General features: G+C 46.4%; 1 protein-coding gene across 1 annotated transcript; it reads left to right on the top strand.

Annotated features, from left to right (window-relative positions):
* The first annotated feature begins 3,263 nt into the window (after positions 1-3,263).
* LOC149277429 (sarcosine dehydrogenase, mitochondrial-like) lies at positions 3,264-22,759 on the top strand. Its single transcript, XM_089502884.1, has 20 exons — positions 3,264-3,588; positions 3,915-4,093; positions 4,578-4,757; positions 4,845-4,968; positions 5,055-5,155; positions 5,688-5,792; positions 6,560-6,689; positions 8,084-8,170; positions 8,272-8,362; positions 9,660-9,801; positions 11,342-11,425; positions 11,930-12,043; positions 12,927-13,065; positions 13,520-13,633; positions 15,161-15,308; positions 16,537-16,630; positions 19,851-20,013; positions 21,353-21,521; positions 21,653-21,788; positions 22,634-22,759. Exons 1-20 carry the CDS (start codon positions 3,264-3,266, stop codon positions 22,757-22,759), a joined length of 2,751 nt encoding a protein of 916 aa, XP_089359010.1.
* The last annotated feature ends 448 nt before the right edge of the window (positions 22,760-23,207 follow it).

Genomic DNA, 23,207 nt, shown 5'->3' with positions numbered 1-23,207 from the left:
CAGGACTACATCTCCCATACTCCTCAGCCAGCCCCTTAGCAAAAAGAGACTTATGGGAGATGAAGTCCTGCAGCAGCTGGAGGGCAGCAAGTTGGACACCCCTGGGCTAATGGAAGCATGTCTATGGGCCAGCAGCTGCTCCTATATTGCTTGGGTTCACCCGAGAGAAGAAGAGGATGTTTGATGCCAACAGAAACTACGGAGGAGGGATTGCCAAGTAGTAAGTGTCCAGCTGGTGATCTTGCTAGCATTTGTCTGGGCAAAGCATCATGGGAAATGTAGTCAGAAAAATCTGGAGAGCCGCGTTTCTGCTTTCCCTGATGTAATCGCAGAGAACAAATGTTTTTTTGTGCCTTGTAGAACGGGACAAGTAAAGTTGCAAGCTACTTTTACTATCTGCCGTAAAGCGAGGCCGCTCTCGTTAACTAGAATAATGGCGATCTGCGCACATTTTAGACATTTTTTTTCTTTCTTATCTAAAACAAAAAACTGGTTTTCTGGGTAATCCACCAAAAACAATTTAAGTGAAAAATAATTTTTTAAAGCGTAAAAATAGTTAACAATAACAAAGCATTAATAGCCGCGAGCGATATCGTATAAGAAGACCCCGTAAGCAATTCCCGCGGCTGCACTCACCGAAAGATTCGCGGTCGGAAAATTTACCGTCCGTTGGCTGAGAAGAAGCGTCCGTTATTTGCAACAAAGTGTCGGCCGGGAGCCTCGTCCTTTAATGTTACAGATAAGAAGTTCTTGGACGACGAATTACAACATTATGGTTTAAAGTTTCGGAACATTCTTTTCCTTTGGAGCCAAATCGTTTCCAGAACTGCCGACCTGAAATGACCCAAGGGTCACCCGGTAGCTTAAGCAATAAATGGCCAAATACCCCGGGTATTTATTGCTGTGGGCACCGTGGGGTTAACGTGTTGAGACTCATCACCTGAACTTTGTAGAACCAAAAAGGAAGCTCAAAATTAATTTGGTAGTTAATATACCGTCAAGGAATAAACTCTGCAATGATGCCGCCATTAACAGAAGGTCGAAGTCTAACACTCGAAGGTCAGACTAAACATGTTTTACTTTACTGAGAGAGAGGTAGATGAGTGGAACAGCCTCCCAGCAGAAGTGGTAGAGATTAATACAGCGATGGTATAAAACATGCATGGGATAGACATACGGCTCCTGAATCTAAGACGAGACCAACGACTGATTAAGGTTTGCGTTTTACTAACGTACTAGAAACTAAGTTGCAGCATTAACCCTTTGTCTGTTGAGTTGATCGAAATGTTGCAGCTTTACTGATACCGAAAGGGTTAAACGTTTCCCTTTCTGTCTACGCACACTTGGCAGCTCCCATAGGCAAGCCTGCCTGTTATTCACATTCATTTTGGGAGGACTAAGGGGTGGAGTTGTACCGTTTAACCCCCTGTGGTGAGGAACGTGCAACCCAATGGGAAACTGCGTCCAGATCCACTTGGGTTAAGAAGTTCCTCCAGAAATGGCCTTCCAGCTGCTGTCAGCTCTGACGGTACGTGAGCCCCTGAGTCAGGACACGGGGTGGGTGGTAATAAGCTGATCATTAACGTGACGTTAATAAAGGGCCCCTCGCCTGCCTCCCGGGGAACTTTGCCTCGTGGGTATTTTTTTTAATTTTTTTTGTGTGTTTGGTTGAAAAAAAAAAAGTTTTTAACAAGAATTTCAGCCTCGAGGGAGACACGGCGGATTCTGGTTGAAGACAGTTGGTCAAGTAAGATCACTTTTTATTTATATGTAAATGATTAACCCTTTCAGTTCCAAAAGTTGGTAGAACCATACCTGGCTCAATGGTCTGGTTCCGTTGGGGTTCATTCTGGGTTCAGATTCATGCGATTTCGCAGGATCCAGGATTTCTCCTGTTTGCGCTTCTTAAGTATTACACATGGCACACGGCCGAGGAATGAGTTAAAGGTGCTGTTCCAAAACATGAACTGCCCCTCTAGTATGTTGAGCCAATAAACCTTAAAAGATCTGACATTTTATTCTTTCCTCTGAAGGTTTAATCATATAAACCCCCCCCACACACACACAGATACCCCTGGGTAAAAGCAGGTGGTCTAGATCCAAGGTTCAGGGTGGTCAATGGGGGGCACTTTGAGGGTCTTCTGTGTGGACACCCCTAGCCAAGCTAGCTTGCCTATGCAGATCGACCAAGATAAAAAGCATGGTGTACTGCTCCTTTAAAATGTCACTCTTACGAAACACCCTTAAGAATGTTACTTTATTGCAATAAAATTCTAAATAATGTCAATCGGATAGCAGGAGACAAACATTGTATCGACGCGTTCAAGTTAAAAGCATTGATGTGGAAACCCAGTGGCTGCAGCTTAGCCAAACCGAACCTTGATCCGCTCGTTCCCGCTGGGTACATACGGATGGGTCGCTCGCATGTGTTAAAATTCAAGGAGGCGTGTCGGGGGGTGGTGGCTGGACACACCCCCAAGAGGAGGGACACTTGGTGTTTGTCATCCAATAATTATCCACGTTGCCTTTTCCCCACCACGATTATCATACAGAATCTGCTGACAGGGCAACGAATGGAAATAGTTTGTGTTCTTTAAAGGGACCCTATGCCTCACATCACACCCCCTCATAACCCGAAATGCTTGTTTGTCCCTATATCGGATTTTTCCCCCGGTTAGATCATTTATATAGCGGGGTCTGAAATCTTTTGCACCCATTCTGGATACAATCACAGTTTGCTGTCCTCAAGCATCTAGAACGTCCCTATTCTCTCAGCTTGTAAGGCAATAGGATGATATCTCACCCACGTTGGGTGGAGAGGGCACTTAGCCGGCGTTCCTCCCTAATATAACGCTTTATAGACTGTTTGTAACACACATTATGTTTCCGACAAGGATTATAATTTATTTACTTTATTATTATTTTTATTAATTTCTGCGATGCCCCCATACTCCATACTAAAAACCAACGGGCAGATGGTCGAAAATCAGTCGCATGAGAAAAGGATGGACCGACGCTGTAGGGGCTGTGTGACTTCAGCCGCAGACAGATGCTCGTTCCCAGGGGGGAGATGGGTGTCCTCCTATATCTTCCGCTTTAGAAAATGGGGCTCTGTATATGATCTTTGAAGCCATGGAGAATCCGTTAGACATCAGGAGAGACTGGTTGTAACAACCGTCCAACAACAGCTTCCATCTCCACGTTGTTTAGTCCATGGTTTGAGGTGTGAGTTGCGATTGTCGTTGACTTGATCTAAGCCCCCAATGCATTTTCAGATTGCCATGAAGCACCTTGGCCGAGCTTTCCAGGTCTCTGCCAGTCATGGAAGGTTGGCTTTCATCCGTCGGTCCGGCAGCGCAGCGGGGCAAACGACAGAGAAGAACGTTCCGTACGCTACAACCTTGAAAGAAGAAAGCCCCGACAGCAGAGGACCCAGCAAGCCCTTGCCTCGCTCGGCAGATGCGGTGGTAATCGGTGGGGGCAGCTTGGGGTGCCAAACCACGTACCATTTAGCTAAGATGGGCATGAAGAACGTGGTCCTACTGGAGAGGGACCGACTGACATCAGGAACTACCTGGCACACCGCAGGTGAGCGGGCAGCACCTCGACAACAATGTTACGATTAGTCGTTTGTCGATTGGAATCTTGGAACGTAGATTGGAAGCACAAAACATATTTGTTCTTTATATCCTAAATATTTATATTTACTCGAGATGAACATCCGATGATTGAAAAAATGTATCAAGAAAGAGCTTTGCCTCACCAATATAATATATAATATGAGACATAATCGCTTGAGGTTTCATAGGCGAGAACATTATCATTCTTTTCATGGCAGCCGACAGGCTCCGCTCCCAACTATTGTGATAAATACCTGAATGGCCCCCCATTAATTAGCTCCCCGCGTCTTGCAGGTCTTCTATGGCAGCTACGGCCGAGCGATGTAGAGGTGGAACTCTTGGCTCACACGCGTGACGTGGTTAGCCGCGATCTGGAGGAGGAGACCGGATTGCACACCGGGTGGATCCAGAACGGGGGTCTCTTCATCGCGTCCAACAAGCAGCGTTTGGATGAATACAAGAGACTGATGTCCGTAAGCATCCGGCGTAACTTTGTATTGGATCCTAGGTCGCAGTATCAAAGTAGATCGTTTGAACGTGACGGAAGCGTACGCCGTTAGATGTTGGCATTAAGGCTGGCTTGTGATTGGCTGAGGAACAGGATAAAAAAAAAAAGTGTCAGTCTCCAAAAGACAATGAGCTTCTTCCACTAGGGAAAGTCTCGCAGAAATAACGTAATCTCTCAATCTCCCATTGTCTGAGACGATCTATGGTTGATTAGGGATGATGGGCGCTGTAGTCGTTTTCAAGCTGTACTCCCTGGTTCACACGCCGCTAAATTGCCTTTATTAGCGTTCTGTGTTTGCAAAGCGTCGTCACAGCCTCGCGACGCGCGAAACTCTTTGTTAATGATTCCTCACCTGCTAATTAACGCTTCTAGAACCGTAACGGCTCAATGTTTTGTTCCGTGATGGAGAACATTCTAAGTAACGTTGGGTTTCTCCTCTCCTGCCCCAGCTGGGGAAGGTTTATGGAGTGGAGTCCTACGTCCTTTCTCCAGCCGAAACCAAGGACTTGTATCCCTTGATGAATGTCGATGATCTGTATGGGACGCTGTATGTCCCCAAAGATGGCACGATGGACCCCGCCGGCACTTGTACCACCCTGGCAAGGGCATCTACGGCTCGCGGGGCAAAGGTAAGCGGAGGGAATTCCATAGTCCTTCTGTGGCCCCTGATGCCACGCTGTTCTAATCTTTGCCATCCCTGGTATTTTCTCCTCCAGGTCATAGAGAACTGTCCGGTGACCGGCATCCAAGTGAAGACCGATGACTTCGGGATCAAAAGGGTGGTTGGCGTGGAGACAGAATTTGAGACTATCCAGACCCCTTGCGTGGTCAACTGTGCAGGTATCAGCAGACATATGGAACAGCAACCCAGCAAGAGTGGTAGGGGCATCTTCTCACTTTTTAAATGTTTTCATTTTTGTTTTAAGGAGTGTGGGCCCAGAAACTCGGACAAATGGCGGGAGTCAACGTCCCTTTGGTCGCGATGCACCATGCGTACGTCGTCACCGAGCGAATCGAGGGAATCCAGGTCCTGTCGCTTATTTTGTGTCTCTGATCCGACCCAGATATGTGTCCTAGAAAATCAGAACTTTACATTTTTTGGCGTGAAACCAACACTCATTTTTTTTAAAAAACAAATCTAGTCTGCCCGCCAGTTTCTCCCGCTGTAAAGACTCAAACCTTAATCAGTCGTTGGTCCCGTCTTAGATTCAGGAGCCGTATGTCTATCCCATGCATGTTTAATACCCTTGCTGTATTAACCCTCTACCACTTCTGCTGGGAGGCTGTATCACTTATCTACCACCTTCTCAGTAAAGTAAAAGTTAAGTATCAGGGTGCATGTGAAACACATAACCCATCATTTTATTTTGACGAAGGACCTTGACAACCTTCGCAGTCTACGTTCAAAGCCACCCGGTAGACTTTATCTCGGGATCCGCCGCCTGTCAATCAGCGGCTGTTGTTTGCCTGAAGTTAGAGCTGCCTGCGCCCTCCTTGCGGATCACAATGCGTCTGAATTCCGCTTCTTCGGATCTTTTCTCCTTGCTGTTTATTTTTAGAATATGCCAAATGTTCGGGACCACGACGCTTCTGTGTATCTCCGTCTCCAAGGCGACGCGCTGTCGGTGGGCGGCTATGAGTCAAATCCTATATTCTGGGAAGAGGTGAGATGCCGATCGAGGCTCTGCTCCCGTCCGTGGTATCCGTCAACTGCTCGGCGCTATTATTGCCCTTCATTTCCACACGCGGGAACTCTCAGGGTTTGCCCCGGAGTCTGAGGGTTTTTGCCCCAATCTCAGGGTGACGGGGCAGATTCTGCAGGTCGCACAGTCTGACTCCTTCCTATTCTCCCCCCACTGTGATCATATATAAGACTCATAGTTGGTGCTTTTGCTCCCAGTATGTTATGGTTGATTTCCCTGCTTGAATGCAGGTAACTCAATTACGTGAATCTTGACGGTTTCCGTGACGACAGGTATTAGAGCCACTTGGCGAGCCACTATATGAAATCCTCATGATGGCATATTCCAAGCATGGGAATTAGCGGGGCTTTACCCGGGGCAATATGGTTTAAATGGCCCCCAATCATACCCACCAACTCATACTTTGTGATGCAATGTCTACATTAACCCTTTGAGCATATTTGCTTTTTGAATTGTTCTATTGCATCCTCCACATATCTAGACTTAATATTCTTTTTTTAGGATTTTGTCTTCAAGTATATAGATCAAGGGGTGGAAAAAGTTGAAAGCCTCTTCGTTTACAAGGGCTGATTCGCGTGCGGTGGTGCGGCGCGGGGGGGGATATTCTTCCCGAACGTGGCGTCGGGTGTTTCTGGATGTTCTAGGCTCGCGGTGCATGAATTGTTTTGGTGGAAGTTTAATTTAAACGCCATCCTCGTGATTTAAAACCCTCTTCTCTTTACGGGAAGGTCTCGGATACATTTGCGTTTGGCCTCTTCGATCTGGACTGGGATGTCTTCACGCAGCACATTCAGGGAGCCGTTAACCGCGTGCCGGCGCTCGAGAAAACTGGAATCAAATCTACGGTGTGCGGCCCCGGTGAGTCCCGACACATCCATCCCACAGTATTCTAATTATTATTAAGGCTGCACATGATGTCTGTGGGCTGAGTGGTGATTGCAGTGAATACTCAATAAGCCCAGATCTTTGACGCTTTAGTAAAACGTCCTAGAGCTTTGTAAGGAAGTTTTACTTTACTGAGACGAGGATAGATAACCGGAACAGCCTCCCAGCAGAGGTGGTAGAGGGTAATACAGTGAGGATATTAAACATGCATGGAATAGACATACGGCTCCTGAATTTAAGACGAGACCAACGACTAATTAAGGTTTGAGTCTGGATGGGTCTTATGTGCCAATATTTCCATAATTTTGTGCATTTTTTTTATTATGTTAAAAAAAAAAGGAGCCGGCCTGTAGGTGGCAGCAAAACGCAGGGAGATTTTCCCAATCAGCCGCTCGGACCAGAGAAACGAGAAGATTTATTAGCGCATTGGAAAGAAAACCTTAGGATTCCGCTTTTTGTAATTAATGATAATTCCGTGTGATCTGATTTAGTCCGTTTAATGAACTTCAAGTCTAAAAATCATCTCAGAGAGCAGCACTTAGTCATTTATCTCCGGACGACGTTTCTGGACCATACTTATCGATAAAATAATCAGCTCAGCGTGGGTTACAAATATAACTCAATATGGGGATAAAATGCCTCAAATCGAGTCTTTGCGTAGCTGTTCCATAAACAATGTCTATAATGTATTATTTAGATATAAAATTATAGTACTTTTTTAGATTTCTCCCAGGAGAATTCTGAACCTTATTAGTTATGATAATTATATAAAAATAATCCTATATATAATTATTTTATTTATTTTTTATAAGTTATTTATTCCGATCGGCTCTGAGAATTTGTGATCCAAACCAACAACGCATTGTGGTGTGTCCAACATCGCACATCGGTGGGAAGAAAGGCAGAAAAAGGCACATTTATTAGACGCCAGGAACATTTAAAGGGACCCCTCGGTTATCGTATGCCTTAAAGTGTATATGTGACCCTTTGAGATGTTATCCAAACCCGTTTTGCTTGGGTCTGGGTCCACACTGTGATGTGGCTCGTGGTCTTGGCAGTTGACGGGTTAACGGAATATATGGAGCTTGCGTATTTACTCCATGAGGTCCTGGGCATGCATGGATTAACCTGCCCTTTGCCCACAAATGGAAGGTCAAGGGGTATACAGGATACGTGTATCCCTATTGAATCTTTTAGTTAAGCCAACTGGATTGCGGACCCCAGAGAGGACGTAGTGGGGGTAGGACCACCTGCCGCTCCCGTGTGATGCCGCCACGGTCTGCGATAACCGAGTTACATTAACTTATAGAACTACGGAGTACGAGGTGAAATGCCGTTATAACTGATATGTCTGCTCCGTTTCTTAGAATCCTTCACCGCCGACCACAAGCCCCTCTTGGGGGAGTCTCCGGAAGTGAGGGGGTTCTTCCTGGGCTGCGGATTCAATAGCGCAGGTGGGTTATCCGTCCCCGGAATGGGATCGGTGTTTGGACCGCGGCGGCCGGATTTGGCTGTCGAGCGGATTTTACCCACGCTGTTCCCGTGCTTTGCGCAGGTATGATGCTGGGGGGCGGCTGCGGAAAGGAGCTGGCGCACTGGATTATTCACGGCCGCCCGGAAAAGGATATGTACGGCTATGACATCAGGTGAGAGCAAAAACGCCATAAAATGCACCGAATCGTGGCTGCTTCAGCCTAGAAATGTGAAACTCATGTGTTGGGTATAATGCCCTTTTAAAAAGAAAAACAAAACAAAAAACAAACGAACCCTTTTTTGTGGTTTATTTTTTTTTTTTTGTGCAGCCTCTTCCTGATTGGCTACTGACTTGGCTTTTTAGTTAAATTCAGGCGAATGGAGGCTGTTTGCCAAACTATCGCTCGTATGCTTTCGAGCCCCGTTGATATCATTTTTAGTGACGGTTTGCCTTTTTTTTTTTTTTTTTTTACAGGATTTTCCAGAATTTATAAATAAATAAATAAATAAAAATAATGATAAAAAAATATATAATTTTTTTTGGTTCATCTATAAGCGTTTCATTCCTGGTTTCCATTCGCCTAGATTCCCTCGGAACGGCACAATCTGCTCTCGTTTTAGATGGAAATATTAATTACCGTTCACTAGAAGCTAATTAGTAGCCCCCCGACTCCTCCACGCTCACCAGTCTGTGGCGTAAATTGCCCTTTTTGACCACCCTGCTTCTCGTGCATCTGGTGGTCTCGTCCGACAGGCCGACAGCGGAGGACGGTAATTACAGCGAAAGAAAAACCTTGTCATTAAATGCATTTCTATTTAACCCCAATGCGTCTAATTATCCATCAAGCTAATTATTTAGGTGAGGGTCTCAAGATGAGTAAGAGGGGTCTCCGGTACTCATGTTCGTGAATACCTTCGCCGTCGATTAAAATGCACGCCTGTCGCGTTCTTCTTCCCACGGTGCCCCAAACGTCAGCTTGATACGTGGCCCTTTTAATCTAGAGAATGAATATGCTGCAGAATTCTAAATAGCGCCGTTTAGCAGGCGGGAGTTTTTTTTCTTCTTCTGTACGATGACACCGGGCCGTACTGGGAATCATCTCCCACGTTTTCGTACGCCGTTGCGCAATCGCTCACGAAATCATTGTGCAGATCGAAGAATTTTCATGGAAAAAAAAATAATAATATATTTAGTTCTACGTGGCTTTCCGGAAAAAGGAGACGTCCTGCGGTAAATCTTTGTAGAACATCTAAGAAGGTTTTGTGGTGTCCAGGAGAATTTTTGGGTCTTTATCACGTGACGCAGCCATTGGGTGATAAATGATTGGATACGGTAACAATAATAATGTTTTCTTTGGAGGTTCCCTGTAGCGGGGTGAGGTTTGGTCTGTCTCCCAGACCCTGTGTTCCCCAGCCGGTTCTCCGTGTCCTCTCTGACCCCCTCTGTGCCTTTTTATTTTTACGATCAAGGAGGTTCCATCACTCTCTGACCGACCAAAACCGCTGGATCCGGGAGAGAAGCCACGAATCCTACGCCAAAAACTATTCGGTGGTTTTCCCCTATGATGAACCTCTGGCCGGGAGGAATATGAGAAAGGATCCCTTGCACGAGGTACGAGGCAAACGTGGAAAGCATTCGGGAGTTGAGAAAGATCCAGATAAGGGTTGTCCAGACTTTAATGGTTAGGATCCATTGTCATTGGTTAAGGATCCACTACCGCGGAACCTTTTGGTTTCCGGAATTCGGCGTGAATGGGAACATTTTGTACTCTGTATTCTGTACAAATGTTGCAATATCCAGAAATGCTCATTTTAATCACTGCAGGTCATTATATCTATATAAAAATATATTTAAATATTTATATTTCCAAATTTATATAATTTTATTATATAAAAAAAAAAAGTTTTAAAGAAAGTAAAGTAAAAAAAAACAACATTTTTTTTTCTTCTGTTTAAACTAAAATAATACAAATGAAATAAAAGTACAGCAACACTTTTAAATATTCAGGCTGAAATTATTTATTTATTTTTTTTCCTACGGAATATTTAGGAAAAAAACAAACATTTATTGTGCCAATAACATAGAGAGGACAGGTAGGTATCTCTACAGAATATTTAGAGAGAATTTTTTTTTTTTTTATGTCTAAAAAAAAAAAAAGCAAAATTAAATCCATTCTACCAGGTGAAAAAGGGTTGAAATTCACAATTTGTTAAAAATCCTCGCTGCTTCTAGTTCCAGCGGCGTGATATTTTAAGAGAAATAAAGTCTATTCTTAGAATTTCTGCCAATTTCCTAGGAATTTTACATGCGTGTCCTCTAATTGCGCAGGTTAGCGGTGGGTTAAAATACCTGTCGTTAGCCAGTCACTAGGTAACGGTGATATTTTGGGATGGTTGCTAAGCGTTGTAGTGCTGCTTTGATTGGCATTGCCAGGCTTGTCATCTGCTTGGTATTATCCCGGCACGCGAGCGCCTATCGTTAACCTGTTCCCGAAAATAGAATGCGGCAGATAAGGTCTACAAAGCAAAATTGCCTTCATTTCTCTGTTTTAATTACATTCTTCATTGTTGGTGCTAGTGGAGCCTCCTTATCCCCCCGCAGAGCCTTGTGGAGCCTCCTTATCCCCCCGCAGAGCCTTGTGGAGCCTCCTTATCCCCCCGCAGAGCCTTGTGGAGCCTCTTTATTCTCTATTGAGTCTCTTCATCCTCTGTAGAACCTCATGGAGCCTCCTTATGCCCTAAAGAGCTTTGTGAAGCCTCCTTATCCTCCGCAGGGTCTTGTATCCCTTGCAGATTCTTGCCAAACCTCCTTATCATCCACATAGCATTGTGGAGCCTCCTTAGAACCCGCAGACACCTGTGGAGATCCTTCTCCTTCATAGAACCCTGTAGAGCCTCATTGGTCTCCATAGAGTCTCATGGAGCCTCCTTATCCTCCACAGAGTCTCATAGGGCCTCCTTCTGCTCCTCTCACCCCAAATCATGCCAGGCGATATCTGACCTGGGCTGAAGGTTGTAATGATTTGCTTTATACCCCATAACTGTGACATGGGGGGCTGTCCAGAACCAGGGGGCTGCTTATAAACTCGCGCACCCTCCTGCCTACAGCCCCGTCCGCTAACCGATGATAACCACGTTTCTTTCATCGGCAGGTTCTCCTCCAACAAGGCTGCGTGTTCCAGGAGAGACACGGCTGGGAGAGACCGGGGTGGTTTAACCCAGCAGGTCGGGCCCCTGTAAGTATACAGAAGTTTCGTCGGCTTTTCTTTCCTAACTCTAAACCCGAGCGAGCTCTTCTGTTTCTCCTCAACGCCTGGTGGTTTTTCTGCGTCCCTCAAATTTGAAGCGAAGCCTCTGTCATCACCTGCAGCTATTTCTAGAGCCCTCGTATCCAAAACCCACGCTTCCGGCACGTCGATCATCTGTCGCTCCAGATCCCGCGTTCCGTCTGCCGGCACACGGAGTACAATTTGCCAAGAGAAACAAATGTGACATCGTGTTCCGAAAGCAATGTAGGGGCTCAGCCTGCCGCTAAATCAGAGGCGATATTCCGCCGTGCAGCAGACATGGGCCTGTCGCCGATCCACTGGGCAGAATTCTGATTCCATTCACATCACACTTTTACGCCACTTGGCCGTTTGGGGTAAAGAGATGCCCCTGGGACCGGTTCATAACTATTTATAACGTTCATCCCGCGGCCGGCCCCTTATAGATGTCTTTTATTTGTCTTCCTCTTGCAGGTCTTGGACTATGACTATTACGGGGCTTATGGCCACCAGCCGCATCAGGATTACACATACAGTCAGTTGCTGGAGAAAGAGTATACCTTTGGCTTCCCTCCCCATCATGACGTGGTGCGTGGACACGGGTACAGGGGGCTTCCGGACCCACTCTGTATGCCACCATACCTAGGAAGTTTCAGGGTTTTGCCCCAGATTCTCAAGGTTTTCACCCCAATCTCAGGGCCGCGGGGGGAATGGGCAGATTCTCAAGGTTTTCACCCCAATCTCGGTCGGGGGGGGGGGGGGATGGGCAGATTCTCAAGGTTTTCACCCCAATCTCAGGGCCGTGGGGGGAAATGGGCAGACTCTCAGAGTCACACAGCCTGCGGTCGACTCCTTCACGTTATATTTAATCCTCTCCTTTTGTCATTTGGCTCCGGCTCCCAGTGCCCAGCCGGGGTCCGTGTATTTCGGTTCTGAATCTCATTGTGTTTCTATTCCGTCTATAAATAGCTTCCTTTTGTAATTATTCCGCGGCCCTTTCATTGCGAGCGGCGGGTTCTCTCCCCGTCGGGGCGGATTATAAAGCTCGCAGACCGAGGTGCGTTCGTTCTGTTTAATTCTCCAGTCGGTGTTAATTCTTATTCTAATTCAGTTTTAGAGCAGATGAAAAATTACGTGCAAGGACCGACCCGTGGATATTCTTTTCAGAATGTTGCCCCCTGGGTTACTTAACTGTCTTGGTGTCCTTGCTTTTTTAAGGTCAGAGATGCACTGCTGGGCCTTCTGGCAGAGGTGGTAGCAGGGTAACAGTGCTATTATTGGACATATAGAGAAAGAACCAGGTCTTCTAAATAGGAAAAGCTGGCAACAAGTGGCTCTTTTGATTAATGCTTTACCTTCAAAGGGTGTATTTGGCCCATCTGGACAGGGTAAATATTATATGTTTTTCCGACAAAAAAATAGCCGTTTCCGGATTCTTACCTCTTGTGTTTGACGCACTGTCGTTTTATAGATCAGGAGCGAGTGTCTGCGGTGCCGGGACGCGGTGGCCGTTTTTAACATGTCCTACTTTGGAAAATTCTACCTGGTTGGACCGGAGGCCACAAAGGCAGCTAACTGGCTCTTCACGGCCGACGTCGACAAACCCCCAGGTAAGTGACAAATAAAACAAGCCCCCCAGGTAAGTGACAAATAAAACAAGCCCCCCAGGTAAGTGACAAATAAAACAAGCCCCCAGGTAAGTGACAAATAAAACAAGCCCCCAGGTAAGTGACAAATAAAACAAGCCCCCCAGGTAAGTGACAAATAAAACAAGCCCCCCAGGTAAGTGACAAATAAAACAAGCCCCCAGGTAAACCAGAGGAACGGATGGGGAAAAACCTGCTCCACGGGCAACTCCAGACACGGTGCAGAACGTCTTCTGTACTGACAGCGGGTCATATTCGCAGCGCAGCGTTCAGAAGTTCCTTTCCTCAGCCCAGATGTTTAGGGTGCGGAGCCTTTCCCTGCCTCCCTCCCCGCTGCGGAGCCTTTCCCTGCCTCGTTCTCCATTATGGGAAAGGTTCATGGAGTTTCCTAGCTCCTGATCCGCTATGTTTCTTCCAGGATCTACTGTCTACACCTGCATGCTGAACAGCCGCGGGGGGACTGAGAGCGACCTCACCGTCAGCCGCATCGAGCCGGGGAAGCCGTCATCCCCTCTGTCCCCCGACTTTCAAGGTGGGTATAAAACATCAGCAGTGGCATGAAGCATTCTGGTTTCGTGGAGTCTTTGAAATCAGGCGTACATATTCATAGAAACACAGAGCCCACCGGCAGATCGGCCCCATCCGGCCCCCATCTAGTCGCCCGTTTCTCCTGCTGTAAAGACTCAAACCTTAATCAGTCGTTGGTCTCGTCTTAGATTCAGGAGCCGTATGTCTATCCCATGCATGTTTAATACCCTCACTGTATTACCCTCTACCCGGACACGGACTGTCCCGGGGGCAGGGTGACATGCGCGAGTGTTGGCGTTTGCATGAATGCGAGGCTGTGTATAAAAATGTGTGCCAGTTACTGGCGGGTGGGGGCTGATTGTGCTACTTGGCTTTACCTACTTCATGAGATTTTTTAATGATGTGTCTCTATTTCATTTCTTCTCTTTTCGTTTCTGATCTTTATATCTGAACTTTTTTTGGTGCTTCTCAGGGGATTAAAGATAAATATATATATATTTTTAGCATCGAGTGTTTTTATTCTTTCCAAAGTCTTTAATGAGATAACTGCTGAGTGGATTTACACGAGTATCCCATTCTCCAGATACTTAATCAAGTGTTAACCTCCTGATATCGTTAAACAATGTATCTCCTTTTCTTGGAACCATAATGATCTGGAGATGCCGTTCACACTCCGCAGGGTTACCCTGATCCCCGCTCCGGGTACAGAAAGCTGAGAAAGGATCTCTTTCATCGGATAATATTATTTCCTTTTATATTTTGGATTAAAGTGGAAATAAAACTAATTAGGCTAAAGCTCATCTTCATAATATGCCAGTTAATGTTCACTTTCACAGAGACGGTTCTTCTTTGGCCCCAAAACCCCTGACGCCCCTCTTTTCTCCTCTGACCCTCTCTTTTCTAGGAACTTGGGATGTTTGCCGTGTCTGAGGGTATCGCAGGGTTCTATAACATGAATATATTTTTTCTGGACGTGTTAAATAACACAATTTAACAATAATTCTCCCATCATTAAAGACTATTAGTTGTGTAGCTTCTCGTGACTTTAGTCCCTTTGCAATCTGCTGGTTAATCTCGCTCTGCGGCACAAAGCTACTCCCTACTTTCCCTGCTGACTGCTTCTGTGTCCTTGTCTCCTTTCCCTGCACACCCTCTTGCCTCTTCTTGTTCTTCTGTCTTCTTTCTTCGTCCGCTTCTCTGTGAACCAGACCTCCCGGCGCACTTCTGCAAAAGGAGGAACCTCCGGGCATACCCTCTCCGCCGATTGGAGGAACGGGGGCTCCAATCTTTTGCAGAAGTACTCCGATAGGTCCGAATAACACAGACAGGCTTGCGGAGAAAGAGAAGTGCTTCTGCGCCTCTCTTTCTCCGCAAATCTGTGGGAGGACAACATTTGGGGGACTGGACTTTACTTGCCACCAAGTGGTTTTATGACCAGCGTGGTCCAAATTGTCCTCAATTATCATGTATTTAAATCCATTAGTAACTGTACAAGATCTTGTAAAAGCCACCGTTTGCCCTGTGTTTCCAGGGGACGGTTATTACCTGGCCATAGGAGGAGCCGTGGCCGAGCACAACTGGGGCCACATCTGCGCCGTCCTACAGGACCAAAACTTCAATTGCAAACTGATCGACTGCTCCGAGGACCTCGGCATGATCAGCATCCAAGGACCAGATAGGTACAGGGCTTTAATATCTCCCCGGAGCGGTGGTCCAACCAATCAGCGAGCCCGATGCACGAGCACGGAAATGCCAGTCCGCCTTGGAGGGAACACGATTTTCCTCTAAGGTGGCGAAATGATTAAAATGAAACCACCCTCCAAGCGCAGAATCCAAAATCCGTACCTTGGGAAGATACATTTCCAAGACTATTTATCCCAAAGTAAAGGCGCTTTGTATCAACAGCGAATTTGCAGGGGAAAAAAAAGACAATAGATGAAGATCCCCAGGGGGAGAACCAGTTTATCGCAGCCCCCCCCCCCCCGATAAGTAGGTTATATGTCAGCGAGTGTCACCGGACCCCTTCTGTGTTCTGCGTATTATCTGGAGGGGTTGGGTGGATGAAACTTCCCATCGGGGATTTGTCAGAATTCTTTATCTCCCACCCGTAAGCTCTTTCTTTATAACCTGCCATTTTCACTTAAAATCAGCAAGCGCCTTCATTTCTATGGGAGGTTCAGGGCGCCCCCAGTCACAATCCGCTTTAACTCCTATCAATCTTGAACGTCAGCGGCGGCGGCATGAATCCCGCGGGCAGATGTGTTTGTGACAGCCGGTTCCTCCCGAAGACTGTCACGTTGGGTCTTAATAACTCGCGTCAGTCTCGCTTCTTCTGATTCCCACTAGAGATTTCTGTTCTGGATTAGTTTCCGAGTACCTGAGCGCGGCTGCGGGGCTGTCGGGCTAACAACGCGCCCCTTAGTAGTTCTATCTATCTCTTCTGCTCTATAATCCCTGCTTTTAGTGTTTACATTGGGGTGACCACCATTTTTAAAGTTTGATTAAAAATAATGGAAATACATTCAAGATACAAATGTATCATTAACAGCGATCCTGTAACTTAAACCTTTTTTATATGAAAATAATACATTTTTGGCCAAAAATAACAGGGAAGGGCATCTTTCTCAAGGGGTAATTGTTAGTTCTCCTTGCCACAATCCAACCTACCTAGGGGGCACACTGAATTTAACAGCCAATGCTGCTGTAGATACTTGCACCGAACACAGATGTTTCTGTTGGATCCCTAAAGATCTGTATTAATATTAATACCTGGGGCATGTATTATGCATTATCCATCACAACCTCCTAATGGCTCCCTGACATTGCAGGCAGAACGTTTGGCGATAGCAGACACCGAAGACCCCTCTGTCCCCCCACATTAACCCCCCTGTTTCGCTCCCACCCCAGCCGCAAGGTTCTGGAGGAGGTTCTGGATGAAGACCTGAGCAATGAGGCCTTTCCATTCTCCACGCACAAGATGGCGACGGCAGCCGGACACAAGGTAGGAGATCGCACCTGCCCAAAGGGGGGGCAATAAAGGTCCAAGAGAACAGACACCCCGCAGGGGTCACATCAATAACTTTTTTTTGTAACTTATGGCGAAAGAATTTTGCATTAAAATATTTTTAATAATAAATAATTTTTTTAATAATAGGGAATGGATTTCAACCTGATTTTTAGACTTCAAAGAAGCCTGTCTAGGGCAAAATTTCATTGCTAACTTTGTAGCAATCGCCATGGGAACTGGGATATTTTGCATTTTAGCCTAGAAATAGACAGGTTTTGCTTTGATAAATATTAATGTGTTTTTTTTTTCCAAATTTGTTAGAGTTTCGGGGGTTAATAAAGTCTGGGGCCTCTTTTTTTTCATGTGTTCCTGTACCCCGGTATGCCAGGGGTTAACCGGCTATGAATTCTGCCCATATCCTTCGTTCTTATTCTAGGTCTGCAGGTGCCTCTGATCGCTCAGTGACCCCCCAGCCCCCTAGCAGCTGTGTTTTGTTAAAAGCCTCCCTTTTGTAACCCAGATAGGCTCCGGGATCCTCCCCAGCTATATCCCTCCATCTATCCTCCTTGCCTGACTGATCTAATGGCATAATGGAGAAAAGAGCTCCTAGCCGTGTCCTGAGAAAAAGTGTTTCTGAAGCTAAGACGGCAAACAAACTCTGACATAATGCGAAGGATTGAAAGTCGGGCTCGGGGGGGGGGGGGTAAGGGAAAGTTATCCGGAATGTAGAACATCTCTGCACTTTGTACTGCGCCACGTGAGAGCGCCACTCGATCTGTACAGCTCATTGTGTGTTAATTGCATTCGGTGCACCCCTGTGTCCCTTTGGTATGGTCCATAAAAAGTGGGGCCAGATAGCTCCTGCGATTAACTTCTGAAAAAACAATAATTCTTCCTTTAATAAATTGAGGTTATGTTGGTTTCGGACAAACTATTCCATTATCCACTCAATACCGAGGGCCGGAGGTGTCCTGACTAGCAGTGGAGATTGTATTTAACCCTTACTATATAACCAGGGCTATAATAATCTTGCCCTGAAGTCTGCGAGCTAAATCAGCCTTCGGGCTTCAAAGGATCGCACCAGGTTGGCGACCTGGATTCTGTTTTTTAGGGACAGCCTGGTAACTTTGGTGTCTTGCCGTGTAACCCTGCTGGATATTCACGCGCTTCTCTGCTTACATCAGACCTTAGTGCCCTCGAGACGTCGGCGAACTCAAGTTTTAGACCAGTCTTAGGTCCTTGGTTTCCATGATGTCCTCATTTGACCCCATTGCGACCTCTTCATCGATTTAGAGGTAACACTGTCACAGAACACGCTGTTCCCCCAGTTAAAATGCGTTATTCACCCCTCATTCACCCCCCCCCACGCTCTGTTCCATTTTTTTCTTTGTATTGCAGGCTCTTTTTATGAGCCATTCTACACGCGGAGTCATCATTCTTCCGTCTCGTTTTCCTCCCCGTCTCGTTTTCCTCGATAACTCTCACGATCCTTCATTTCGGCTTTGAATCCTTCACTAATTTTTATCGATACGAAGCCTTTGGAGACTTTTCCCAAAATAGGAAGAGGAGAAATCCGCTGGTTAACGCTCACCGTTGATCCACGGAGTCGCCAGAATCTCCCTGACAGAGCGTTAAAGGCGATGGCCGGCTTCCCGTTCCTTATCTGCGAGGCTCCTTTGATTAAACGCTTCGACGCGTCGCAGGTTTTCTCTCTCATGTGGCCCTTGCGAAAAATCTCCAAGCTCTATTTATCAAAAGACCGCGAAATGATCGATATGAACACAGCTTAGCAAATCTTTCAACTCTTTTTAGATTATTCCCATTACAAAGCCAAAGAATTCCAGATTTTATACTATAATTAAATATATATATATTTTTAGTAACGCGTTTGTGTGTCTACCTCGTATTTCTAAAATCTCCAAATATTTAGGTATTAACGAGGTCATCGAGGCGCTTTAAGACCACAACATTTACCAAAAATTCTATTTCGTGTTACATTTTAAGTAACCGTCTCTTGTGATTAGAACCTTATGTTTTTCCGGCTGGGTTCCGCTTCAGAACCGGCCGATTTATTTTGTATCTTTTTAAATATTCGATCCCCCCTCCAAAAGGTTTAGATTGGTGACGATGAAACGTTTTATGGAAATATCTTGATAATCTGGATTATTTTTACTGTTCTAATGATAAATATCAGTGTCGTCTTCCGAGCTGCGGGGTAACGAAAGCGCCAATCATTAAAGCTCACAGAAGGTCTGGACGCAGCGATCCGGCTTCTAAAATCACCCGGTAGAACTGTATATTCTAGCGCCCGATGACAGCCCTTCAAGTTCTACCTTCGGTTGGAGGCTAAGGACAGATGCCGCCGGCAGATACTTCACACACAAATCATGTGGGTGGTAGATGGTGGCGCTTAAATTGGTTACTGGTGTGATGGCTCCGTCATTGTTCCCCAGAGATGAAGCCTCCTCTGAGCTGTCACATTTCCAGGTTCCTTCTGTCTTTCGGATGAGGAGAGCATCCTGTAACAAGCCTGTCTCGTTTAACTGCAGGCCGCATTTGGATCCGACTCGGCTGCCGGCTCGGAGTAATTAGGAGTCGCAGTCGGGGGGTTGGGGGATAGGAGTCCCAGATGGCATCACCCTTTCTGTGTTTCTATACATTGTGACAAAGAGGAGAGACCAGAGAAAACCTCCTTATCGGCCAACTCATCAGGATCCGAGCTGCTGGATGAGATTCCACCAAATTTCCCAGTGATGTCATAACTAGAATGATTTCTGGATCTCTTAGCCGATTATTATCGTGTCAGGAGTAAAATAAAAAAAGTCCTAAAATACGTAAAGTAGAAGTAGGGCAGATATGTTGATCTGCGGGTGGCATTTGTCATGTTTTCGGTGAACATATACTATAAGCCCTTCCTCGACGCGCATGTCCGGAACGTTAGAATTGTGAGGAGCTTTAATCCATTATTTAAATCAGCTTTGCCTTCGGCTGGCCCTTGAGCAAACTCATCTTAAAGTAGGAGGTAGAGTCCTGGCTTGGATTCATGTGACGCCCCCTGCTCGTTCACTTCTAACAACTTACATTGCATTTGATATTTAACTTCAGGTCAAAGGATTGACCAAGCTTGTTCCCAAAACGCTGGACAATCGGCTCCCGGGAACCTTGGTGTCGGCTGGCCCCAGATAATGCTGCCTGTCTCCTTTTGCCCACGCAGGTACGCGCCATCCGCTTGTCATTCGTTGGAGAGATGGGATGGGAGCTGCACGTTCCCAAAGCAGGCTGTGTATCTGTCTACAGGGCTGTCATGGAAGCCGGATCCAAGAAGTCCATCGGCAACGCTGGATACAGAGCAATCGACTCCCTTAGCATTGAGAAAGGTACCTGTGCCGGGGACGGCGGGCATTGATGTCTGTTTCTTACTGCAGTAAGGGTGGTCTCCTCCTGGGGTAAGGGTGGTCTCCTCCTGGGGTAAGGCTGGTCTCCTCCTGGGGTAAGGCTGGTCTCCTCCTGGGGTAAGGGTGGTCTCCTCCTGGGGTAAGGCTGGTCTCCTCCTGGGGTAAGGCTGGTCTCCTCCTGGGGTAAGGGCGGCCTCCTCCTGGGGTAAGGGTGGCCTCCTCCTGGGGTAAGGGCGGCCTTCTCGATATACTCATCAGATGGTCCTCTACAGATTTCTAGTTCTATGAACTTCTCCAACGCATTTCGCATGCTCTATATGATTGCTTAATAAAAAATGATGATGTAAAATGAGTTCACAATGCTACAGAATAGGGGATAAGGGCTGTAATGGGCTCATGTTGCATTCATTCTACCCCCACCAGTACCGGCCACAATACCCCCATGAGGTTAATATAATCGTCACCACAGGCTTTGGTAGGGGATGTGGTTTTCCCCCCTAGGGCAGGTTATGTTCTGCAAGGTCAGACTCTTTGTTGATTTATTTGCTGTAGAAATTTTGATCGTCTGTAAATTGAGCGTCTCGTAATTTTTCTGGGAAATGAATAGTTTGATCCCGTCTTCTGTGCTCATTCTTACATTAGTTTATTTACTCGATTTGCACTTTTCAGAGCATATTCTGTAACCGCGTGAATTAGAAAGCCGATAAAAAAAAAAGATATCCGGGGAAGGAGAAATCGCAACGTCTTATTAGAAATGAAAGGATATTGACGGTTACAAATTGAGATAAATTACATCTCAAAGCATCTGTCTTTGCCTGATTGCTGTGTTGACGTGCCGAGGCGAGAGATCCGAGATAAAAGTGATCGGGCACCACCGACGAACCTTGTCTACGTAAATCCCCCCGGGCTCTGCCGTCGGTGGCCGCGGCCGGTAGGATGACTCTGCCGCTGGCGCATTATCTTAAAAAGCAATTTAATGGGAAGGCGAAGGATTTATCAGAAAAGTATGACCAAAGCATAGAGAACCACTAGTCACAGACAACCACGGATATATTTGCCATTGTTTCGACCCGTGCCTTGCCTTAACCAATGCATCCACCTCTGCCTGCTGCCAGCCAATGTATCCACCACCTGGCAAGGCAAATATGTTCATTCTTGATCTGTACGGTTACCTCTGTGACATTACAAAATCCCACGAGTTACCCGGCTCATAGCCAACTAATGTCCAGGTTTGTGACTTTTGTGCTAAAACCATCGCTGGACACTTTGGGTTCTACAACCGGGAATGTTGGGCGCTCTTCACGGTCTTTTCCTTTGCCAGGTTACAGACATTGGCACGCGGACCTCCGTCCCGATGACACCCCTTTGGAAGCCGGCTTGGCCTTCACGTGTAAGCTGAAGAGCGCCATACCGTTCCTTGGCCGCGAAGCTCTGGAGAAGCAGAAGGCTGAAGGCATCAGGAAGCGTCTTGTTGGCTTCACTATCAATGAGTGCGTAGTAGATTATATCAAGGGCTTATGATTTAAAGGGTTAAATTTGGAGTCATTTTGGACAGCAACGTAATGAAAATTCATGCGCGACTTCCCGCTCGATTGACGTAACGTTCTTTTGCGTTGCCCAGGAAAGTCCCGCTGTTTGGCTTGGAAGCCATTTGGAGGAACGGCGTCGCCGTAGGACACATACGCAGGGCGGACTTTGGCTTCGCCATCGACAAAACCATCGCGTACGGCTATATCCGAAATCCCGACGGGGGACCTGTGAGTATCGCCAACATATTCTGTAGTGATGCCGTTAACCCTACGCAGGTCATTGGACCTCGGCCCAATAACGGCACACGTCGCTAGAACGGAGGCGTCAGGAGCCACGAGGTTTAATAATTTTTATTGATGAAAATTCACGCGATGTGCGCTCTGCCCCCCCCACTTCCCCAAGACTCAGAGCCTAAAAAAACTTGAGTTCCTGTCTATTTTAAAAACTAAAAGCACAAGTCGGAGCAGCAGGCACCCAGCCGTACGCGATTTCCTCTATTTTTGGCCCAATCTCGGGAACTTTTTTGAAGCTTCAGTAGTGATAGGTACAGAGGAGGGGGGGGGGAGCTGCTTCTTCTTCTCGTATCTTTCACATTCGATGATTTAGGAGACCGAGGGTGGTTGTCAAGCGGCGTCTGTTTATACAAGGAGTAAGAAGGGATGCCTAATTAAAAGGGTTACTCTCTCTCCTTATCCGGCACCGTTGCATGTTTGCTCCATACTCGGCTTCCTTGGCACCATGTTGGTCCGCGCTAACCTCAGCTCATGTCCACTTGGGGCTTAGAGTGCTGACAGCTTTTGTGAAGGGCATATTTATCTAATAACCTGACCCCAAGCCATCGCATCACCTTAAAAAGTCCAAACTGTTCACAAACAGGGAAAACCAATTTGTTAAATAACCCCAGACACTCTCGGCCAGCCCTGACGGAGACCTCGCTAGGGTCGAATGGTTGGCATATGGTGTCACACACATTTTTTTTGTCCAGAATGGTGATAAAAAAAAAAGGCAGAGAGAGCCTTGGACCTCCCCGATCTGCTCATTCATACTAATTTTTTGTTTTACTTGAACACAGGTGATGACAGAATTTGTCCGAACTGGGGAGTACAAACTGGAGAGAATGGGGGTCACTTATGGCGCTGAGGCCCACTTGAAGTCCCCGTTTGACCCAAACAATTTGAGAGTAAAGGGTCTGTATTAAAATGTGAATGACGACAGAACCGGGTGAACTTTGATGGCCCCACCGGTGACTGGGGAGAAAGACACACTGGAATCCAGCGATTGGTTTATTAATCCTCTATTACCCCAAATCATTGATCGAACAACAGCTGCCCATAGACCTGGTTAAACCCCCATGGTGCATTTTTCATTAGTGAGAATCAAGTAATTAATAATTTTTTAATGGAAAAGTTGCGATTTGTTTGAATTTGGTGTTGTCCATCCTGGCCTAAAACCTCTAATTTGTTATAATGAGATTCCGGAGAGTCCAGCCCCGCGTGTTCCATGTGAGGAGAAGGGTGAGAACCCCTTCATCCAGCATTAATAATAATGTAATCACAGCAAAACCTGTTGGGTGTTTCATAAGGTACAGCTTGGGGGGTCAGAGGTGTCTTTAGGTTGGGGTTGGTAACTTGGACAAGTCCCCATAT

This window comes from Sceloporus occidentalis, unplaced genomic scaffold (genome assembly GCF_023333645.1).
Source record: "Sceloporus occidentalis isolate IW3139 unplaced genomic scaffold, rSceOcc1.0.p SCAF_214, whole genome shotgun sequence".
Classification (NCBI taxonomy): domain Eukaryota; kingdom Metazoa; phylum Chordata; class Lepidosauria; order Squamata; family Phrynosomatidae; genus Sceloporus; species Sceloporus occidentalis.
This window is presented reverse-complemented; position numbering and strand designations above follow the sequence as displayed.